Source organism: Diospyros lotus, chromosome 11 (genome assembly GCF_014633365.1).
Source record: "Diospyros lotus cultivar Yz01 chromosome 11, ASM1463336v1, whole genome shotgun sequence".
NCBI classification, from domain to species: Eukaryota; Viridiplantae; Streptophyta; class Magnoliopsida; order Ericales; family Ebenaceae; genus Diospyros; species Diospyros lotus.
In genome coordinates, this window is record NC_068348.1 from 13927760 (window position 1) to 13951133 (window position 23374).

Sequence of the window (23374 nt, forward strand, 5' to 3'; positions counted from 1 at the left end):
GTATGACGTTGCATTGGCATAAATTGCATGGGGTGTTATGGGAAGAGTTTTATCTTTAACCGACAGCCTTTCTTTCATGAGCTTGCTGAGTCTTATGACTCACGTTTGCTTTCCATCATTCCAGGTAAGAGTATCCTGAGATCGCAAGTGCGTCTGACAGAGTTGGGCCCAGATCCTTGAGTCATGATAGCAGGTGCAGAGTTCTCCCGAAACTAGATCCTAGGTGTCGTATGTCTGAGTCAGAGTAATGCGTTTATGTTTTTAAGATGGATGTATGTTATGTAAGCCCAGGTGGGCTCATGCTGTAAACAGTTGTGTAAGGATGGTTATTATGAGTTATATGACGTGAAAGAAAAGGTATGGTTTCAATAAGGGTTGTGAGTGTGTTTTGGCTTGTTATTGTTCGGTATCATTTAAGTAATGACTCTCACGGATCCTCTTTGTGCATGGGGAGGCTCCAAAAGGCGAGCCATTACATGTATGAACATTGCATTCGTATGCGCGCCAGGAGGCTTATCCAGGAAAATTCCACTAGTTTCAGATTATGTGTTGCTCGCCTGGTGACGACCAATGGGCTTGGGGCATATTGCCCATAGTATGTGCTTACAGTTTTTATGTATGCAGAATTCATATCAGTGAGGTATATATTATCAGATTATGTGGGCCTATGAGCCAAAGTTACATACCTACATTTATTTATAGATTATGTGCGTTAACATTTTGTAAATGCAAACAGACAGTGAATATTATCCTTTCAGTACAAGGACAATTAGTATTTTATCAGTATTGATATTTTTTGATTCAGCTTCAGTTATTCTTTCCAGTTTATTATTTCCTGAGCTTTGTAGCTCACCTTGTGCTCTTCACCATTCTAGGTCCTAGCGGAGGAGTATCAAATGTGGGGCCTAGCAGCAATGGTCAATAGTATGTGTACATGGAGCCGCTCAAGAATAAAAGATGTCTAGGAGTTTTGTTAGTTTATAGTGTCTTGTCAGTTTAGGATTATTTTATATATTCATTGAGGGATTGTCCCTTAAACAAAGTTTATGGTTTTCAGTTTATATTGACCCAGACTTCAATTTAAATTGTTTGAGACGCTTCCAGTTTTGATTAATTGAGTTATTGATGATTTCAGTTTCAGTTTATCAGATAGTTTATTTTATTTTCTCTATTTTTCCCGTAACACCTCTTCTCAAGTAGTTTTAGGATAGGGGTGTTACAATATTGGTATTAGAGTGGTGTTTTTGAGGTGTCTCTCGTACACACATAGGATGTTGGGTAGAGTTAAGACTTGTGTCAATCAGTTAGATAAGTTGGCCTGATTAACAGTATTCTAACTCTAAGTGACAATGCAGGAATATGAGTAATAGAGGTGGACGACCCCATACTCACAGTCAGGCTGCTTCTATTCCAAGCAAGGTTCCAATATCCACTCTTGGCTCGCCAGGGGAGTCTAGTAGTGACTTGTGGCAAGGGATGGCCGAGATGCGAGGCATGCTAGCATGTTTGATGAGGGTAGTCGATGGCCTAGTTACTAATCTGGTAAGGCAACCACAAATACCACAAGTAGGAGGCAGTGGAGGTGATCCACCAGTTGCCCCAACGACTCCAATTGTGCAGGCAGATACAGGAATTCAACTATTAAAATATTTCATGGCCTTCCGACCACCGGTATTTTAGGGAGGCACAGATGCAGCAGCAACAGCAAAGAATTTGATACTTTTGATAAAGAAGCATCTCTATTCTATTAGTTGTATAGACAACCGACAGATGCGACTTAGCACATTTTTATTCAGAGGCAATGCCAAGAGATGGTGAGAGACTGCCCGTTAGAGGTTTGGAAATCGTTAACCCACATGGGTCGAGTTCCAGCAAGTGTTCAATGATGCTTATTGTCCAGCATAGGTCAAGGAGCAGAAGGTTTATGAGTTCATCGAGTTGGTGCATGGTACCAAGACAGTAGTCCAATATGAGGCAGAGTTTACAACCTTGTCTCGTTATGCCCTGGAGTTGGTGTCCACTGAAGCTAAGAAGGCAGCCAAGTTTCAGAGAGGATTGCGTGCAGATATTCATCATGCTTTTGGAGGAGCTCTGGGCAAGGATTATGCCACTGTAGTCCAACGAGCGTATGTTATGGAGCGAAATCGCAATGAGTGGAGAGCAACACAAGGTGCCAAGAAGGGCACAAGTACATCTTAGCATTCATCCAATAACAAGAAGAGGAAGTAGACAGCCGAACCAGGAAATAATACAGAAAATAATTCACAATGTAATTAGTGTAGGAGGAAGCACGGAGGACCGTGCCTAGCTAGGAAAAATGTATGTTACAAGTATGGACAAGAAGGGCATAGAAAGAAAGATTGTTCGAGGAATCAAACAGCACTCCCCGCACTAGAGGTGACCTGTTTCAGGTGCAGACAGAAAGGACACACAGCTAACAGGTGTACACAACCGCTCCAGAATAAAGGCCAGCAGGCAAATCAAAGGCCACTAGCAGTTAGAGGGCTAGGAGCACCTGTACCCGTACTACCAGTAGCACAGCATCCACCTCCTGTGAATAGACCATCGGTACAGGGTAGAGTTTATGTCCTCACCACAGCTGAGGCAAAGCATGGCGATTGGACTATCCAAGGTATTTTATCCTTATATGGTCATGATGTACGTGCATTATTTGATACTACTTCTACACATTCTTTTATTGCACTGCGCACAGCATGTTAAGTTCCCCATTCCTAGATTTCTTTGTCGTATCATTTGATTATTTCTACATCAGAGATAAGATTATGGTGGCTAGAGAAATATTTGAGAATTGTGAGATTGAGGTGCATGATAAGAAGCTATTGGTAGACTTGGTAATCCTTAATGTCAAGGATTTTGATTTGATCCTTGGCATGGATTGGTTATCATGGCATTATGCAAGAGTTGACTGTCGACGGAAGATTATTGACTTTGAACTACCTCAATAGCAAGTCCTTATATATATAGGAGTCAAGCCTATGGTTACGATTCCTATGATCTCAATGATGAAAGTCGAGAAGCTAATACGTGATGGATGTGAAGCTTACCTAGGTTTCATGACCACTGAGGAGGGGAGCAAGAAGAAGTTGTCTAAGGTGCCAGTAGTACGTGATTTCCCAAATATTTTCCTTGATGAGCTACCAGGATTACCTCTTCAGAGAGGAGCGGAGTTTACTATTGAATTATTGCCTGGTACACAGCTTATTTCTAAGGCTCCATATCGAATGTCACCCAATGAATTAAAAGAGTTGAAGGCCCAGTTAGAAGAATTAATAGAGAAAGGTTTCATCCGACCTAGTTCATCCCCGTGGGGCGCACCAGTATTATTTGTGAGGAAGAAAGATGGATCTTTGAGATTATGTATTGATTATCGTCAATTGAATCAGGTGACAATGAAGAACTGTAACACCCAGTGTTATTGATGTTAGGATAATGAGAAAGGAAGTGAGAAACTTCCAAAAATGCCCTTAAGAAAGTAATGGATCCTTGAGAATAATTGTGCCCTATGAGATGGGCATTTTGATAATTTGGATAGTGAAGTCCAATAAAGGGTATTTCGGTAAATTAAAAATAATTCCTAGGTGGAATTAAGTATGGAAGTGAATTAATTTTCTATTTTTGTAAAAATGAGGAGATAAATGGGAGTAATAATTCACAAAGGGTATTTTTGGTAATTTTGGAGTAAATTCCATAAAAGAATTAAATTGTGGGGAATGAAAAATAGTGGATATTCAATTATTTAAGGAAATAATTAATTTTCCCTAAATTGGTGGATAAATGTGGTGATGCCACATGGATGGTTGAGATGGAAGCTTGGAAGCCAAGTATGGTGTATTAAAGTGACACATGGCATTATGTGGTCCAAGTAAAATGGAGAGACTTAAATTAAATACAAAAGAAATGATATTAGTCTTTCAAACATTTAATGAGAGGCATGATGGTGTTGGATTAAAAGAAAATCCAAAAAGAAATGGAAAATAGTCTCTCATTAATGTTTTGAAAATGGGAGAATTGTTTTAATGGAAAAGAAATTAATTATGTCTCTCATGTGATGGATATGAAAATAGTCTCATTTAAATAAATGAGAAATTCAAGAAATCCAATGGATGAGATTGATTCTTGAAAAGAAAATTGATCCAAGGGCCACCATTAAGTCTTGAAAGTTGGCATGGATTGCCAAATGGGTGGAGATAATTATAAAGAGAGATGAGATGGATGGTGGAGATTCAATATTGGTAAGAGCACATGGATTGTTCTTCCTTTGGATGGCTAAGATCTTGTCTTGTAAAGTGTGATAAAATCCAAAGGTGGATATTTAAGAAGACTAAAGCCATGGGTTGTGTTTCTTTCAATGGCCAAGATGTATTCTTTAAAAGGAAAGTGAATGACCAAGATTTATTCTTTATAAAGCACATGGATTGTGCTTTTGGTGAAGGGATAGGATTTATTCTCTTAAATCCATAAAGATCCAAGGGTTAGGATCCATTCTTGAAAGTGGGAAAAATTAGTATAAAGTGGAAAGTTGGGAAATCAAGTCTCCATTTAGCCATTTGAAGAAAGAAAGGAAATAATGGAAGATGAAGAATAAAGAGAGAAGAGTTGTCTTCCAAGAAGAGAAAAGAGAAGAAAGGTCAGGTTTCTACCTTGATGTAGTATAGAAAAATCCTTTTGTCTTTCTTAAATGGTGGCTTAGCTACCTTATTTTTTTTTTAAGGGGTTTCTAGAGTAAGAAAGTTGGAACCAAGGAGGTTCTTGAAGCTTCAAAGAATGGAAAAAGGTAAGGGATAGTCCCATGGGATGGTGGCTTTGTAAGGTTGTAAGTATGGTTCATGAGAAAATATGTGTGCATTGGCATGTTGTTTGTGTTCAAGAACCTATGGCCATGAGGTTGTGTGGGGTAGGGTAGGTTTAAGCCTCAAACCAAGGTGGTTGTGAGGGTGTGAAAGCCCTAACTTTATTGCATCGCATGCATTAGCATCACATTTTATATTCATGTTCATACTTATTGTCATTGCACCCTTACTGAACTTAATAGCTTATGAGGTTTTTACCCTCAACTTATAGGTTGTTCATGTGCCAAGGGAAAAAAGGAGTATTGCAATCTTGAAGTCGGGAAGCTCATGGTGGGTTTTGTTAATTTATGGCTTATAGAAGCCTAAGCGTGTGTTTTATTTATTTTTGTGGGTTCATGGCTTATGGAAGCCTATTTGTTGTATGTGCTTCATGTGATGTAATTTAATGGTTGGTAATGGCTTGTGAAAGCTTAAGACCATAAATGTATTTTATTTTGGAATAAATCTTGGGTGTTGGAGAGAATGATTTTTGTTGGAAATGTGGTGAGTTTTGATGATTATTTATTTAATTTAATTTCTGAAAAATTGGGGCTAGGAAGCCCAAGAAAAAGAAAAAAAAATGAGTGAGATTGGCAGGTGGCAACAGTCGAGGCCCACAAGGGGCCATAATAGGCAGTAGGCAAGGCTAGCACGCGGGCGTGCAACAGCAAGCGTGCAGACGCAACAGGTGCCCGCGGCCAGCGCACCATGCGGGCCCCATCGGCCAATTTTTTTAAAAAATTTGGAAAATTGGGGGATTCTTGGGGAAATTCTTGGTTGATTATGGGCCCCGGAGGAATTTTCAAAAATAAGGAGATTTTGGGTTTTTTGGAGAAAATGTCAAATTTTTTGAAAATTTAAATTATATGAGTTTTTCTTCCAAAATTGGTAAAAATCAATAGGTTGATTGAAATGGTGAATTTTATGGAGCCTAATGGAATTCTTGGAAAGAAAAAGAATTAAAATAAATTAAAATGGCGATTGGGCAAACTTAATGGAAATTAATTAGCCAAGTGTGGTATGGTTAAAGCCCAAATCTGCTAGTGGATTCTGGGGTTGAGAGAAGGGAATGACGAAGCCTAGTTCCCACCTAGGGCGTTTTGTGTTGAAACATAGTCTGTCATTCACGAATGGTAGGGCATTTGAGTAGTTCAGTTGATTGTACACGAGTGGCACTCGTAAGTGGGAACGAGGCATCACAAGAACAAGTACCCTTTACCTCGAGTGGAAGACTTGTTAGATCAGTTGGGAGAAGATAGATTTGAGATCGGGATATCACCAGGTGTGAGTCAGAGATGATGATATCCAGAAGGCCGCTTTTAGGACTCGCTATGGACATTAGGAGTTTGTGGTGATGGCATTTGGGTTGACGAATGCCCTAACTATTTTCATGGATTTGATAAACCAAGCTCTGCGTGAGTACTTAGATTGCTTCATTATTGTCTTCATTGACGATATCCTAGTCTACTCACCTAATGTGGAGGAGCATACGGAGTATCTTACTCTAGTATTACAGAGGCTTAGAGATGAGCAATTATACGCCGAGTTCAATAAATGTGAGTTTTGCCTCATTCAGATTGAATTTCTAGGCCATGTGGTGTCTGGAGACGGTATTTTAGTTGATCCAGACAAAACTAAAATAGTTAAGGATTGGCCGAGACCTACAATAGTGACCGAGATATGTAGTTTTCTAGGTCTTGCAGGATATATAGGCGATTCAATAAAGGATTTGCTCGTTTATCTTCCCCTATGACTAAGCTAACAAAAAAAGGAGAGAAGTTTGAATGGAATATCGCGTGTGAATGTGCTTTCCAGGAATTAAAGCAGAAGTTGACTGCTGCACCAATCTTAGTGATACCAAGAAGTTGAGAAAAATATTTCATTTACAATGATGCCTCCCACTCAAGATTGGGATGCATATTGATGCAAGAAGGTCAAGTTAATGCTTATGCTTCCAGGCAATTGAAGAAACATGAGGTGAATTACCCTACTCATGATTTGGAGTTGGTAGCGGTAGTATTTGCATTGAAGATATGGCGACACTATTTATATAGTGAGAAAGTTAAAATTTATATAGATCACAATAGTTTACATTATCTTTTATCCCAGAAAGAATTGAACATGAGGCAAAGACGTTGGGTCGAGCTATTTAAAGATTTTGATTATGAGATTGTATACCATCCAGGAAACGCTAATGGGATAGCCCATACTTTGAGTAGGCGAGGAGCTTTTATAGCTACAATGATGGTTCAAGAATGAAAGTTATTGGAGTAATTAAGTGCTTTATCTATTTTAGACCCGGAAGATAGATCATTTGTGAGTTTGCTTATATGAGAGTACAACCCGAGTTATTTGATTTAATCAAGACACAGTAATCAAAAGATGAGAAGTTGGCATAGATTTTAGTAGATATTGAGAAATTTTCTCCTTTGGGATATACTCTACAGAGTTATGATATACTCTTATTTCATGGACGTATTTGTATACCCGATGATGGAAATCTTAAACGAGATTTTGAAAAAAGCGCACAAGATGTAATAAGCCATTAGAGGGTTTAGAATTTATTTGGAAATTATTTAATTTTCTATTTAATTAGTGTTTAAGAGATTTTATCAATTAATTATTTAATGTGGCAATTTAGAATTTTTAATTGAGGAATAGCATTTAATGGCATTTAATTATGTAGAAATTAAATGCAAGGACATGATGGTCATTAAGAAGTTGTTATTAGAACTTAAATAATTAATTAGAATTATTATGAATAAGGGATTAAGATGATCCATACATAAGAAGAAATTTAGAAGTCTCCAAGTTAAGTTAGGATAAGGATTCCAACTTATAGAGGGAGTGTGATCTAGGGCACCTTATGTTTATATATATAGCCCGTTAGCTATATTCTTTCTTCAACCACGTAGCAAGAATAGAGAGAGCCAAGAGAGATAAGAGTGTATTTGCATAGGAGAAGCTTTGCAAATCATTCGAGGAATCCGATTAAGATCAAGGCAAGTATCTATCTCTGTAAACCATTCTTATGGGACCATGATTCAATATTAATCTCAGTTTTTCAATAACTCTTCGTTTGAGTTTCAATTTTTACAGACAGTGTATGTATATATATGTGCATATACAATGAATTCTTGGCAAAGTTACGCATGATTTAATAGCGATTCAATCGAGTATAATCCTTAAATCATCCTTGGTATTGTTTCTTGTCAATTGGGTTTTGTTTTCCCAAGATTTTATTCGGAATGGTGTAGATTTGTTAGTTTTTGTTTCAAGGTAGAGTCTATAATCGTTCATGTTTGTCAAAAAATATTTGCAGACATCCAGATGTGAGCCCTCATATCTGGATGAGTTAATCAGATCATGTGAGTAGCATCTGGATGGGCTAGAGGCTATCCAGATGAGAGAAAAAGTTTTATGTGAGTGACATCCGAATGACCATTGGGCATATCCGAATGGCTTCAGTAATACATCCGAATGGTTTGTATCACATCCGGATGAGTCCAGTGCCTATTGTGAGTAATATCCGGATGCCTTGAGTCGTATCTAGATGTGTTTACTATTCTCCGTGAGTGATATCCGGATATCTTGGTTCATATCTGGATGAGTCTTTAGTATTTTGCGAATGATATCTAGATGCTTTCTTCATGTATCCAGATAGGTCCATCATATCCGGATGCCTCCTTTTCATATCCGGATGTCTCTTTCTCAAGTTGAAGAATCGTATTTGAATAAGTCTCCTGTAGCATCTGAATGCCTGGTAAGATATCCAGATGTCCTAGTTCATATCTAAATACATCCCAGCATCTCTGAATAGCTCGTTCTTTATGCTTCAAGTGTATCCGGATGACTTGATTCATATCCGAATGGCTCTCTCATATCCGAATATCCTTCCTCATATTTGGATGATTTTCCCTAGAATTTCGAATATGCTTCCGGAGAGTTCCAAATCGAGTTTTAATTAAATTAAAGTATTCAATACTCAAAATATTGAATTCTCATGCCAAATATGATAAGTCTAATATGCTCATACCATAATTCATAGAATATTTGTATTCCAATATAAGTGATGAAGATCATATAACATATTTAGCAATTATTATAACATGTTCAGCATTATTTTGTGAGATTATGTGCATACATCTTGGTATGAGGATTGAGCATGACTTTATATAGAGCACTATATATCGTGTGTCAGCATGTATATGAGCATTGCATTATACTATGCGCACCAAGCGACTAGTCTGCGGGGATCCTACTAATTTCAATTTTAGTTTGTGTTGCTTGTCTAGTGACAATAAGGGGGCTAGGGGCATATTGCCCACCGTATATACTTACAATTTTTATGTATGCAGGGTTCAGATCAGTCAAGTATGTATTATAATTATAGGGCCTATGAGCCAAAGTTGTATACCTACATTTAGTTTATAATTTATGTGTATTAAATTTTGTGAATGCAAATAGATAGTGGTTATACTCAGTACAAGTTCAGTAAGTATTTTACCAGTATTGATATTCTTCGATTCAACTTCAGTTATTCTTTTCAGCTTATTACTTGCTAAACTTTGTAGCTCACCTTATACTCTTCATCATTCCAGATCCTAGTGGGGGAGTACCAGAGGTGGGGCTTAGTAGCAGTGGTCAATAGTGTGTGTACGTGGAGCCACTCAAGATCAAAGATGTCTGGGAGTTTGTTAGTTTATAGTGTCTTTTCAGTTTAGGATTATTTTATATTTCAGTTGAGGGATTGTCCCTTAGACATAGTTTATGGTTTTCAGTTTATTTTGACTCAGAGTTCTTATTTCAGTTAATTGAGATGTTTAGTTATGGTATCAGATTTCAATTTATCAGAGAGTTTTACTTTATTTTATCTATTTTCCCCGTAACACCTCTTCTCGGGTAGTTCTAGGAGAGGGGGTGTTACACAAGACCCATTATACTATTCATCTAGGTGTTGCGAAGATGTACCATGACCTAAAGCGACAGTATTGGTGGAGTGGTATGAAGAAAGATGTAGCCAAATATGTTTCACAGTGTTCAGTATGCTAGCAAGTTAAAGCGGAATATCAGAAACCCACAGGTTTATTACTTCCGTTACCTATTCCAAAGTGGAAATGAGATAATGTTGCTATGGATTTTGTGATGGGTTTACGCAAGACTGCTAGAGGCTATGATGCTATATGGGGATTGTTGACCGTTTGACTAAATCGGCCCATTTTCTACTATCAAGAAGACTTATCCATTGAATAGATTTGCAAGGATCTATATTGAGGAGATCGTGAAGCTACACGATGTTCCATCCAGCATTGTATCAGATCAAGATCCATGTTTTACTTCTCACTTTTGGGGAGCTTTGCGATGCATTAGGATCTCATTTGAAGTTTAGTACAGCATTTCATCCGCAGACAAATGGTCAATTAGAAAGGAGTATCAGGACTCTTGAGGACATGTTGAGAGCTTGTGCTCCAAACTTCCAAGGTAGTTGGGATGAGCACCTACATTTGGCAGAATTTGCCTACAATAATAGTTTCCATTCAAGTATTAGAATGTCGCCGTATGAGGCTTTGTATGGGCGACCATGTCAATTGCCGATATGTTGGGAAGAGATTGATGATAGGGCTTTATTAGGTCCTAAAATTGTTCAGCAGACAATAAAAAAGATCCGAGTGATCAAAGCTAGAATGAAAACAACCCAAGGCAGACAAAAAAGTTATGTAGACAAGCAACGACGAGACCTCGAGTTTGAGGTAAGCGACCATGTTTGGTTGAGAATCATGCCTATTAAAGGAGTTCGAAGATTTGGCGTAACAGGGAAGCTTAGTCCCCGTTACATTAGTTCATTTGAAATTTTAAAACGAATAGGATCATTAGCATATGAGTTAACTTTGCCACCCTAGTTATCTCATGTTCATAATGTGTTTCACGTTTCAATGTTGAGGAAATATGTGCCCGATCCTCAGCATGTAATTGATTTTCAGACTCTTGAAGTTAGAGAAGATGTGTCTTACGCCTATCAGTATTTTAGAGCAAAAATAAAAGATTTTGAGGAACCGATCAATTCCTCTTGTAAAGGTGCAATGGCAACGACACTCATCAGAAGAAGTGACATGGGAATTAAAAAAAGAGATGAGGCATCTTTACCCCTCGTTATTTGAGTAACTAAGTACGAATTTGGAAGATCAAATTCTTTTAAGGAGGGGAGAAATTGTAACGACCTGTTAGAAGGGTTAGATTTTATTAAGAATTATTAAAGGCATTTTAAATTAATGTTTAAAGGATTTTTGCCAATTAAATATTTAATGTGACAATTTAAAGAATTTTTAAATGAGAAGAATAGATTTTAAAGGCATTTTACTTATGTGAAAATTAAATGCAAGGACATGATGGTCATTTAAGAAATTATCTTTAGAATTTAATTATTTAATTAAAATTATTTTGTGATATTATGTCATTGGGAGAATCCATGGGTGAGAAGGTTTAGGTTTGAAGTCTTCAAGTTAATTAAGAATAAGGACTTCAAGTTATTGAAGGAGAGTGATGGTGTTTAGGGCTTCTTATGTCTATATATATAGTCCATTAGCCATACTTTTCTTCACGCCGCGTGAAGAACAGAGAGCCAAGAAGAGACAATAGTGTCTTGGCAGAGGAGATTTTCATTGAAAGCGTTTGATCCGATCAAGAGCATAAGGCAAGTTTTCTCTCTGTAATTCCTTTCATTACAAATTCATGTTAGTTTGTTCTCAGTTTATCTAAGAACTCTTGTTTGAGTTTTTAGATTTTATATCAATAAGCAAATACATGTGTATATATATATATGCGTATAACAGTGAAATTTTGACAAGTTATGCATGATTTCTTATAGCGATTTAATCAAATATAATCCTTGAATCATCCCTGAAATTGTTTTTTATCAATTATGATTTGTTTTCCTAAGATTTTATTCGGAATGGTGTAGTAATGTTAGATTTTGATCAAGAGCAAAGTCACTATAATCGTTCATGTTCGTCAATTATATTTGTAAACATCCGGATGTGAGCCCTCATATCCGGATGGGTTGATCAGATCATGTGAGTAGCATCCGAATGGGCTAAAGGCTATCCAGATGAATCAAAAAGTTTTATGTGAGTGACATCTAGATGGCCTATGTGCATATTCGGATGGCTTGTTAGTTCTGTGAGTGACATCCAGATGGCCCTTGGGCATATCCGGATGGCTTCAGTAATATATCCGGATGGTTTGTATCACATCTGGATGAGTCCAGTGCCTATTGTGAGTAATATCTGGATGCCTTGAGTTATATCCGGATGTGTTTATTATTCTCTGTGAGTGATATCCGGATATCTTGGTTCATATCTGGATGAGTCTTTAGTATTTTGCGAATAATATCCGAATGCTTTCTTCATGTATCCGGATAGGTCCAACATATCTGGATGCCTCCTTTTCATATCTGGATATCTCTTTCTCAAAAATTGAATTTCATATTCGAATAGTCTCATATAGCATCCGAATGCCTTTGTGAGATATCCGGATGACCTAAATCATATCCGGATGTCCTATGCTATATCCAAATACATCTCAGCATATCTAAATAGCCCGTGTTATGAAGTTCCAGTGTATCCGGATGACTTGATTCATATCCGAATGTCTTCCCTCATATCCGGATATCCTTCCTAATATCCGGATGGCTTTTCCAAAAATCCAAGTGAACTTCTAGTGATGTTTAATCCAAGTTTTTATTTAAATTTAATTATTCAATATTTCCAAATATTGAATTCTCGTGCCAAATATGATGAATCGAATATGCCCATACCCTCAATTAGTAGAATCATTATATTCCAATATAATTGATGATTATCATATGGCATGTTTAGCATTATTATGTGACATTTATGCGCATACATATCGATGTGAGCATGGAGCATAACTTTATATAGAGCACTTCATATCGTGTGCTAGCATGTGTATGGACATTGTATTTAGTATGCGTGCCAGGCGGTTTGTTCACAGGGATCCCACCAGTTTCAGATTATGTGTTTTGCTCTCCTGGTGATGACCAGAGGACTAAGGGCATATTGCCCATAGTATGTGCTTATAATTTTTATGTATGCATGATTCAGATCAGTCAAGTATGTTTTATCAGATTATGTGAGCCTATGAGCCAAAATTACATACCTACATTTATTTACAGATTATGTGTGTTAACATTTTGTAAATACAAACAGACAGTGAATATTATTCTTTCAGTACAAGGACAGTTAATATTTTATCAGTATAAATATTCTTCAATTCAGCTTCAGTTATTCTTTCCAGTTTATTACTTGTTGAGCTTTGTAGCTCACCTTGTACTCTTCACCATTCCAAGTCCTAGTGGGGGAGTACCATATGTGGGGTCTAGCAGTAGTGGTCAGTAGTGTGTGTACGTGGAGTTGATCAAGAATAAAAGATGTATGGGAGTTTTGTTAGTTTATAGTGTCTTATCAATTTTGGATTATTTTATATATTCATTGATGGATTGTCCCTTAGATTGAGTTTATGGTTTGAATCGTTGTAAACTAGACTCGATAGGATTCATTTTGGTATAGATTTCAACCCATTTGGCCATCATTTGAGTGGTCTATTATTGTGAGCTTTGAAGGGCTTGGTTCTCCCTTCTGTTTGTTGTTGGGATGAAGCTAGGTTGTTACGGGTAGGTTCTCATTGGAGGTGGTTGTGGCCGAGGGTATTTGCATGTGTATTCTTTTATTACTAGTATATTGTCAGTTCATATGCATTAGGGGTTTCATGAAACTTGAGTGTTTGTCACACGAATATGATATTTATTTACTAGTTGTTAAGCACGAGCATTTGCATTTAGCGTGTCCTATACTAGTTAGGCGAGATTTGGCAGGATGCTGGGCTTATGGGGACTTTGTATCCTGTCTAGTCTACTACGCCACCCCTTATTTGTTGCATCTGCACAAGTCATGGTGTCAGTTTTGACATACAGTTGTACGGTGTCTCGGCGAGAGCTGCAATCCTTTCAGTAAAGTAATAACAGCGCTCTTGGAGAGGGTTGTAGTCCTCTCGGCGATGGCTCTCCATGGCCATGATATCGCTCTCGACAAGGCAGCAACAACTCTCGGCCATGGTTGCAGTTCCCTCTCGGGGACGGCCGACTTCCCTACAAGAAGCCTTCTTCCGATAAGGCCGTGGCCAACCCTCTCGAGAAGCCTGCTTCCCGCAAGCTTCCTTTCCACCATTGTTTCTCCAATATCCCTACAACTCACATATGTAATATGTATATTTTATATATATATATATATCTTTATATAAAAGGGTAACGAGCATTCAAGCCTTCTTTCATCATCAAGGGTCTAGTGGGCCCCCCATACCCTAGCATGTCCCCCTGGCTCTTAGTTACCCTCTCACACACGAGTGGTTTGTAACATAATGTGCTTACGTTAGTTTGTGTATGGGTTATTGTACTATAGATACTACAGCAAGTTTGTGTAATGATCATGGCTATGATATTATATGATGACCACATTCCTATGGGTAATCCGGGCAAGCCACCTAGAGGTCAAGAACCTGCTCCGATAGTTCGCCGTGAGGCCCACCTTCTCTTAAAAAACCCTCTAGGTTGTTCGATCCTCCAAAAGGGGGATTCCTCTCAAGCCCTCTCAAGTGCTACTAACATGCAGGTCCATCCTTGACTCTCTCTAACAATATTGTGATCAACCATCTTTGACTGAGTAAGATACGGCTTTCTTATGTTCAATGATATTTAAGAATTTATTCACTTATTATAATCCCTAAATATATCCAAGTTGATCCACTAAATCTTAATGATCTTAATCTGCTAAACCAAGTCTAGGAAATATTGCATTGCCTCCAACCCCATACATATGGGTTGGATTTGCAGGATCCGACCAAATTGTTTTTGGTTTTAAATTGTGGGCGAGATTGGCTATTATTAAGAAAATTAAGAAAAATTTTAGATGTGAGAAATCATCACGTCACTACGATAAATGGTCCTGTCAATATTACAATAACACCACATTAATTAAAGTTGCAATAAATCAAGGATTCGTCCTAATAAGATTAATTTTTTTCTAATAAGATTCCCTATTTTCCATACCCATCATCGTGATCATCAATATTAACTGTCACTTTTTTACCCTGACTAATTTAAGTATCAAAAAAAGTTTTCAAGATTACTCTAAACAATTTTAACGATCTTTGATTGCAAGTCATCAATATAATAAGATATAAAGCTTAATCGATTCAAACATGCAAGGAACCTCTACCATTGGATCATACCTACAAATACATGAGTGATCCTCTTCTTCCTCATCCCTTTCCTCTTCCTCTTCCTCTTCCTCGCATCTTCACTTTTGTATTATATTTTGTCAAGAAAAGTAAATCTATTACTGTAATAGCTTAATAATAAAAGAGTCTGAAAACATTACTTTTAGAGTCCGAGATTGTGGGTCCAATCTCTAGCCAACAAAGACCAAGTGCCTTCCATGCAAGAACAAAAGTAGGAGAAGAGTTGCAGAGACTCATCATCGTCATTATCATTGCCACAAGCCCGCTGGCACAGCTTTTCACCAAGCTAAAGTTTCTCTTACACCAAACAAGCAATCTATGGGGCGACATGCATTAATTCTTCCCTCTTACTCCTTTTCTGTTCCAATCTATAAAGATTAAAGAACCATTCTTTTAATATACATCCATTCCCTCGAAGGATTTTCTCCTTAGCCTGCCAGCATTACACTTTTCTCAGATCCCCAATCACAGCTTCCATGCTTGGTCTTTGGTCTGGAAGCTCATGAGTACAGGCCAGAGCAATTTCTACTAGCCTACCAGCCTCGGAGCCAGAGAACTTGCCCTTCAGATTTTGGTCAATGAAATCCTCCAATCTGCAAGATTCAGCTTCCAGTTGCATCAGGTTGCCGAGTTTACTTTTGCCAGAAAGAATTTGCAGGATTATCACTCCAAATGCATACACGTCGCTCTTCTCTGTAAACCGGCCAGTGGTGACATACTCCGGAGCCATGTATCCGAGGGCTGCGCTGACCTTGAGAGCCGAGAAGACTGCATCGTCTGCTAGGAGCTTGGGGAGGCCGGAATCTGATATTAATGGATCAAACTGTTCGTCGATGAGGATTTTCTCTATCGAAAGGTTTTGGTGAACTATGCCCGGTTTGCTTGGCTCGCTGCAGTGCAGGTATCCAATGCCTGATTGCAAAAATACAGCACAATCAATCTAACAGAATGATAGAATGGACTGTTTGCTTGATGCTACTCTATAGCATTCTTTGCTGGTAAAAGTAATCCAAAATCTAGTTTCCCAAGGAATAAGAGGGAAATAAAACGAAAAAAAAAAAAACAACGAAAGTGAATGAAGAAAACTAGAGATAAGCTTGATTATGCCTGTAAATACTGTTTCAAGCCATCTAATCTCCATTGACAACCAGGTATATAATAAAGAACAGGTTGAAATGAGCAAGATACCGTGTCATTCTTATGCTTTCAGTAGTATGATTTCATTGGACCATATGACATTAATGCACCAGCAAATTCAATAAATTAAGTGCACAGTGAGTGTCATTTAAAAGAGAGGCATAGAGTTCTAATGCTTTAAAATGGATACAGTGCATTGTAGAAAAACCTACTACAATGTATATATATATATAGTAAATATAGGGTCCTTCATGCAGGTAGTTAAGCTTATACTGAGGTTACTCTGCTATAGTACGCATTTTTGCACGCTTTTTAGATTTGCATACAAACATTCATATGTGGATGTAAGGCCATCTCCAACGCAGAGCCGCCATGCTCGCTAAGCCAAAATTTGGAGAGCAATTCTCACAATTTTTGCTCCACTGTAGTAGAAATATGGGCATGCTTCACTGTAGTGGAAATATTAATAAACTAAAAGACGGAGATAAAAACATATGCTCAATATCTGAATCCTGATCCGTTACAATCGAGTTCAAAAAGGCCTACCTTATTATACCACCTCATTATACCATTAGACTATGATTTCAGTTGTCCTAGGTGCGTAATAATCAAGATAAATGCAAACAATGGTTAGATGTATTAAATTAAAACTGACCTTTGGCAATCCCATTGATGATAGAAACCCTGGTGTGCCAGTCAAGAACCAGGCTGCTGTTGTCTTGCACATCAAGATACTGTGACAGGTTTCCATTAGAAACAAAATCATAGATAAGAAAACATTCACCCCTTCCCTTGGAAAGGCAAAATCCTCTCAACTTAACAAGGTTGTCGTGTCTCAGAGATGCTAACAAGTGTAGTCCTTTCATGAACTCAGCTTCCTCTGTCTTACAACAAGTCACATTAATGCTCTTGATGGCCACATTGGATCCATCTTTCAGAATCCCTTTGTAGACAGAGGATAATTTGGATATCCCCAATAAATTTACCTCCGAGAAGTAGTTAGTTGCTGATTCTACATCTATTAAATTGAACCTAAAACCCGGAGGGAAATCCTGAGAAACACTATTGCCATCATGGCTTTCAGAGAACAGATCCCATCCCTTGCTATACTCGAGACTCACCAAAGGAGAGGCAGCATTCCTGTATAACTCTTTAGCCTGATCAGTGCTCAGCTGACCATCAGAAGTATCAGACATAGTCCCAATCTTCTGCTTTTGCCTCCGATATCGAAAAAGAACCAGGAATCCAACAATCATTAATGTGACAGCAACAGCAATAGCCCCAGAAACGATGGAAACTTTGGCTAATTTTGATGAAGCTGAGCAATGCGTTTGGTTGCAATGTCCTTGAAAATTAGCATGCATAGGAATACCTGAGGGGGTAGAGTAATTTGATGTGGGATTGAAGGGTTCAACCTGATTGATGTTCCCGTCATCCCAAGCAGTGCAAGCTCTCAATGATGAAAACCCAACACCACACAAGCCTGGATTGTTCTCGCAATGGAGTCCTTCATTCAATCTTTTCAAAGCTTGAGATTCAACCCACCAAAAATCTTATTATTAGTTTATATTTGTCAAAAGTATCAGAATTACAAAGCAAAAGAACAAAAAAGACGGAAATAACATTTGGAAGAGGCCATTTTAACTGAAAGATATACGAAGGGAAGAAATCAACTAACCAGGAGGAACAACACCAGAGAGAGTATTATTCTGGACATCCAGAACTTCCAACTGAGGAATTTTGGCTAATATTGCTGGGATTGAGCCAGAAAGCTGATTAAAACCCAAAAAAAGTCTTTTTAGCGTCCCCGAAGTCCCTAAGCTCGAAGGAATTGATCCATTTAATCTATTATGATCCACAGAAAGGACAGTTAGCTTCTTCAGTGACCCCAAGTTTGTGGGTATGCTTCCACTCAACTGGTTCCAACACAGCTGCAGGACTAGCAAATAAGGAGAGGACATCCATATTAGCTGAATCTAGAAACAAAGCGGGAAGGAAAGAAAAAGAACCAAATTTCACCATCCTTTCAACTAATCCCCCGCCCCGCCACCAAAAAAAAAAAACCACTCAGGAAAAAAGAAAAGAAAAAAAAAAAAAAAACCTGCCAAAAAAGCTGAAACTGTCAGCTGCATGATGATAAATTGATAAATATCTATCTATATATACATAAAAATTGAAGAGGATTTCGACATAAGTACTTCAAAAAACAAACCTCTGGGGCTCTAACGCTAAGCTAGAAAGCTCGTAAACAACCACTATTTAAAACACATATCGAAACAATCATATACTAACCTTGAAGACTTGCCATGTCTCCGATCTCAGGAGGTATTGTCCCAGAGAGATTGTTAAAGTTGAGATACAGATCAGTCAGTTCGCTGAGATTTGCAATCTCTTTGGGTATCTCTCCAGTCAAAGAGTTGTAATGCAAGTACAGACCCGACAAGCACTTTAACGACTCCACCGCCGGCGAAACCACGCCAGAGAGACCCTTTCCCTGCAAAGAAATGTTAGCCACTTTCTGGTGCTCATTACAAGCCACGCCCTCAAATGTGCCGCCACACGGGTCACCATTACTGGTCCAAGAAGCCAAGTACTTGTTGCCCGGGTCCAGATGGGACTTTATCTCCATGAGAGCTCTCAGTTCGGCATTGCCACAAACAGCTGGTGTGAGGGAAACTGCAAGGAGAAGAAGGAAAAGGGAGGCGCAAGAGTGAAGAAGACCCATCAGAGGTTCAGACCAAACAGAAGCTTTTCCCGGAAACAATCGGAGATTCCTTCTGGGTGTGTCTGCAAGGACGCTCCCTCTATGGAGTGGGGCTGGGTTTGGTTTTCATTCTCTATCTCTCTCTCTCTCTCACTTAAGTCAGCTCAGACGACAGACAGAGAAGCAGACAAATTGCGTACGTGTGAAGAGAGAGAGAGAGAGAGAGGGAGATGGAGTACGATTCGTCAAACAACAAAGTGTAAACGGTACGACTTTTGAGCTACTCGTATGTCGTCAGATTTTCCGGGGTACAGCTTAATTCTTTCTTTTTTAATTAAATCGTAAGTTTGAATGTTCGCTATCCCTCGGGTACAATCTTCTACCCATTGAATCATCCGTCCTACGCCTGTGGGGGCAATGTTCGTGATCCCTGTGTAGTGTAGTATGGTGTGTACAGTCTCCTCCATACCTGTTAATTTTGTATCGTATTTTATCGCTTACAAAATAAAATAATATATGTTTGATGAGTCATGCTAGTTATACATTATTTATATATATTTTAGATTACATAATATATATAAATATCCCTTGTCTCAACAGCTTAGACGAGGACATTTTAGATATTAGAACATCATTATGTAGTCCAAAATATACACCATGATATGTCAATAATATTTTTTATATTTGATATCCTATTGATTTAAACAAAATTTTAGATACCAAATGAGGCTGTAAGGTTTTTTAAGAAACCTCAATTTTTTTTTATTTTACTTTTTAAAATTTATCTCCCGTCATATTTGTTAATATAATACTATATACTAACTAGTATCAAGCAATATATTACGTATCGATCACAAAATAATGCTAAATATATATTTAATAATGTTTCAATGTAAACCCCAATCAATAATAACCATGTTGTTTAAAATCTAAAAATATTAACCTACTACTCAATACAAATTCATAGCAATTTTTTTTCTAGATAATAAAAAAAAATATTTTATTTTTCATAATTGACCTTTTATTCTCATTTAAGAAGTCAAATCTAAACCCTTCTTGGTCTCAAAGCTATACAAAAAATAAAAATATTGTTTATCTTGTTTATGCAACATTGCTATTTTGTTTAGTTTTTGTATGTTTATGAAGGGATATGGTATTATATTAAAATTTTCACTATCTTTCTATATTTTATAATTACTTTATTAAATTATTATAAATTTGAAATGGTATCTTAGTACCGATACCAATATCATATTATGCTAGTGACAAATTCGATAACTTATCTAATTAATATGGTGTTGACAATGATACATTTCATTCTCTTACCAAATGCTAGACTTAAAATCTTAAAACTTTAATTAATCTCAAAATTATGAAAAAAGTTAAAAATGTTATGTAAGTTTATCTTAATTACTTAATTTTGAAATATTAGAATTTTGTTAGATTGTGTTAATTTGGCTATTTAGGCCGAATTAATTATTTTAAGTAAGTCACGTAAATTTTAGATTATAATCTTTATTTATTTTGCTTAATAGGCATTGGTATAAATCTAAAAAACGTATTATATAATATAAAATAATGTTATGAGTCATAATTGATGACGAGTTATGTATCGCATCTTTATTGAAAAAAAATTATAAGTAAAGGAGATAATAACACAAAATCTTCTTAATTTTTTCTAATGAAGAGACATCACATAACTGATGACAATTATAACTCCTAACATTATTCTATAATATATAATATGTTAATTTAGATTATTAGTATTCAAATTAGTAAATGTCTCCTATACACATCAAAAGTTTTAATTATAAAGTATTCAACATAACAATAACAATAGTATTTTTCTAATATTTAAATTTATACTCTTTGCAAACATTTCAATCTTTATCTTTAGAGTAATAAAAAGAAAAGTAAAAGGTAAAAAAGCACAAAACCCCCCACCATTATGCATATTACTCAAGTTTCATTTTGAAGGGGGGAAAAAAAAAAAAAGTAAAAAGCATTGAGTGACATTGACTCGTTAGGCACCAACTGCGTGACGTAAGATGATTGGTTTATTAAATTTTAAATTTATTAAAACTACTATTTAAGACCTAAAATTCATTTTCTTCATTCATTATTTATTAGATTAGACTCTTATAAAATTGAGGAGTCAAGAGGAACAGGAGACCTAACTCTGGCAAAGGGGCACATGGGGTTTGACTATCCTTAAGGTTCAATTGTACTCCCTAGGCAGCTAGGCCACCCTCAAAAGCTCTAGGGTAACCAGTAGTAATTGTAGACCGGTATATATATATATATATATATATATTATTAATTTTATTTAATAGATAATAAATATAATATAATACCATGCAACAAAATATAATATTAATAAATATAATAGGGTACTCGTTTTTAAATCCTAATTTTGTCTAATGAAAAGTACAAAACAAGACCATTGAACAGAATATAACCTATCAAACAAGCAATAAATAATCTTTCTTGGTTTTAGGTTTGGGTTGAGTTGGAATGGATGATTGGTTTGGTTTGGTTAATGGTTACATCAAGTCTTGAAATTCTGTCAATTAGACATCAATTCTTACATTGCCTTGGCCCCCCCATTACGACTACTTTGTTGTACGTATGTTATGTTGCTTTATATATTCCACAATTTATAATAATCATACACTTTGGCGTATTTCAACGCCTTGGATTCCCCCTTGTCTCAATACTTTCTTTATATTTGTATGACTGACTAAGTACTAATATTGGTATTCCTTCCAATTTAAATAATAGTGACTCACGAAGGGCAAGAGAATTGAGAGTCATTCCCCCCTTCAATTGAGGAAAATATTATTTGTATTTCTTGATCTACATCTTAAATTATTAAAAAGATAAAATAATAAAATTATCCTCACTCAAATTATAAAATTACAAAACATCATTTATCTTTTTTTTTCCTATCTCTCCTCTCATCTAGCAACCCGTCGGCCTATTCTTTCCTCCCTTTCAATGGCTCTCTTTAGTAATCAATCGTTGTTGTCATCCTATCACGATCATCATCTCACCTCATCGCCTTGCCCACACGAGTGAGGCGAGGAGGTACAAGGTAGTGAGATGACGGTAATAACTAACGATGGGCAATCGTTGGAAGCGGCCATGAGAAGAGAGGAGAGGAGATGGCCACGATTGCTAGGTAGGGGAGAGGGAGAAAAAAGAAAAAAAAGAGTGTTTCGTAATTTTATAATTTGAGTGAGAATAATTTTATCATTTCAATAACTTTTTATAGTCTAAAGTATAGTATAAGAACTACCAATAACATTATCCTTCAATTAACTTGTATTCTTCTATTAAAAGTTTGAATTTTCCTCTCTAGAAAAAGAGGAATAAGAACCAAACATCTTTGTTTACTCACTCACTCAGATGATTGTTTGAGTTTCTCAAATCTTAATTGTGTCTCTTTATCAGGTACATATTTGGATTTGAAAATTAAAAAGACTTATAACATTATTACAAAAATATATCAAAATTGTTTTAAGTGTATATCATCTCGTTAAAGATTAATTTAGCTTTAAATTAACCTTTACCTTTTCACCTTAAAAGGGTCAAGAGTTATGTTTCATCCAGCTGTCTTAATCCAACCACACTAGCTACATTAATTAGTTATATCTCTTATAATAACACATGCCAATATTATTCATAGTAATTTTTCCCTTTTTAAAGGTTACACAATTAATCCTTGACTAATCGTTAAAGAGCTCTCTCCAGGAGGGGGTACCATTATTAAGACAAATTTTCATTGTGATTATAATGGGGGAGTGTCCAAATTCCCACCCACCCTTCTGCCATTACTTTTGTGTTTTTTAGATGAGATATAAACAGGAGATAATTTTTATTATAAAATATTAGGTAATAAACACGTAACACATATAATTAAGCCTGAGAGCGCATATTTAACAAACAAAAGGACCAAGAGCTGAGAGTTGAATTTTATGAATAGTCTCGCTTTGTCATTTAAAATTTAATATTGCGTTTGATTGCAAGTATAAAACTTGCATGGAAAGAAAATAAGTTCTAGTAATTTAATTTTTTAAAAATTATTTATATAAAAATTATCAATCGAGAGTGTTTGATTAATTTAATTTTAGAAATCATCATATTTTTTAAATTTTGATGTTTGATTACAATTTTATTTTTTATGAAATTCTCTCTTCAAACCCATCATCGTCTCTTCCTTGTCTCCCCCAATCTCTCTTTCTCTCCCCTTCCCTTCCAAACCCACTTCTCCTCCCTGCCTCTCTCGTCGTTGCTGCCATCCTTGCAAGCTACTGTTGTCATCGTCGTCGCTGCCATCTTCACTGCCATCCTCAATGGCCATTGCAATCGT

At 36.7% G+C, this 23374-nt stretch overlaps 1 protein-coding gene across 2 annotated transcripts in view; it reads right to left on the bottom strand.

Moving 5' to 3' along the window:
* LOC127813765 (leucine-rich repeat receptor-like serine/threonine-protein kinase At1g17230) overlaps positions 1-19230 on the bottom strand; it is a 33509-nt gene extending 14279 nt beyond the window's left edge. The window contains exons 1-5 of one of the 2 annotated variants that reach the window (XR_008026185.1): positions 18591-19230; positions 17977-18237; positions 16954-17826; positions 15302-16073; positions 15153-15223 (exon numbers count right to left, since the gene is read on the bottom strand). Coding sequence is in view for 1 of the 2 variants with exons in the window: in XM_052354904.1 (XP_052210864.1) it covers positions 15604-16073; positions 16954-17826; positions 17977-18237; positions 18591-19023 (2037 nt within the window). In the remaining variant the exon portion in view is untranslated. Of the gene's footprint in view, positions 1-15072; positions 16074-16953; positions 17827-17976; positions 18238-18590 lie in introns of those variants that run through there. The other variant, XM_052354904.1, reaches the window with a different exon arrangement.
* Between the last annotated feature and the right edge of the window lie 4144 nt (positions 19231-23374).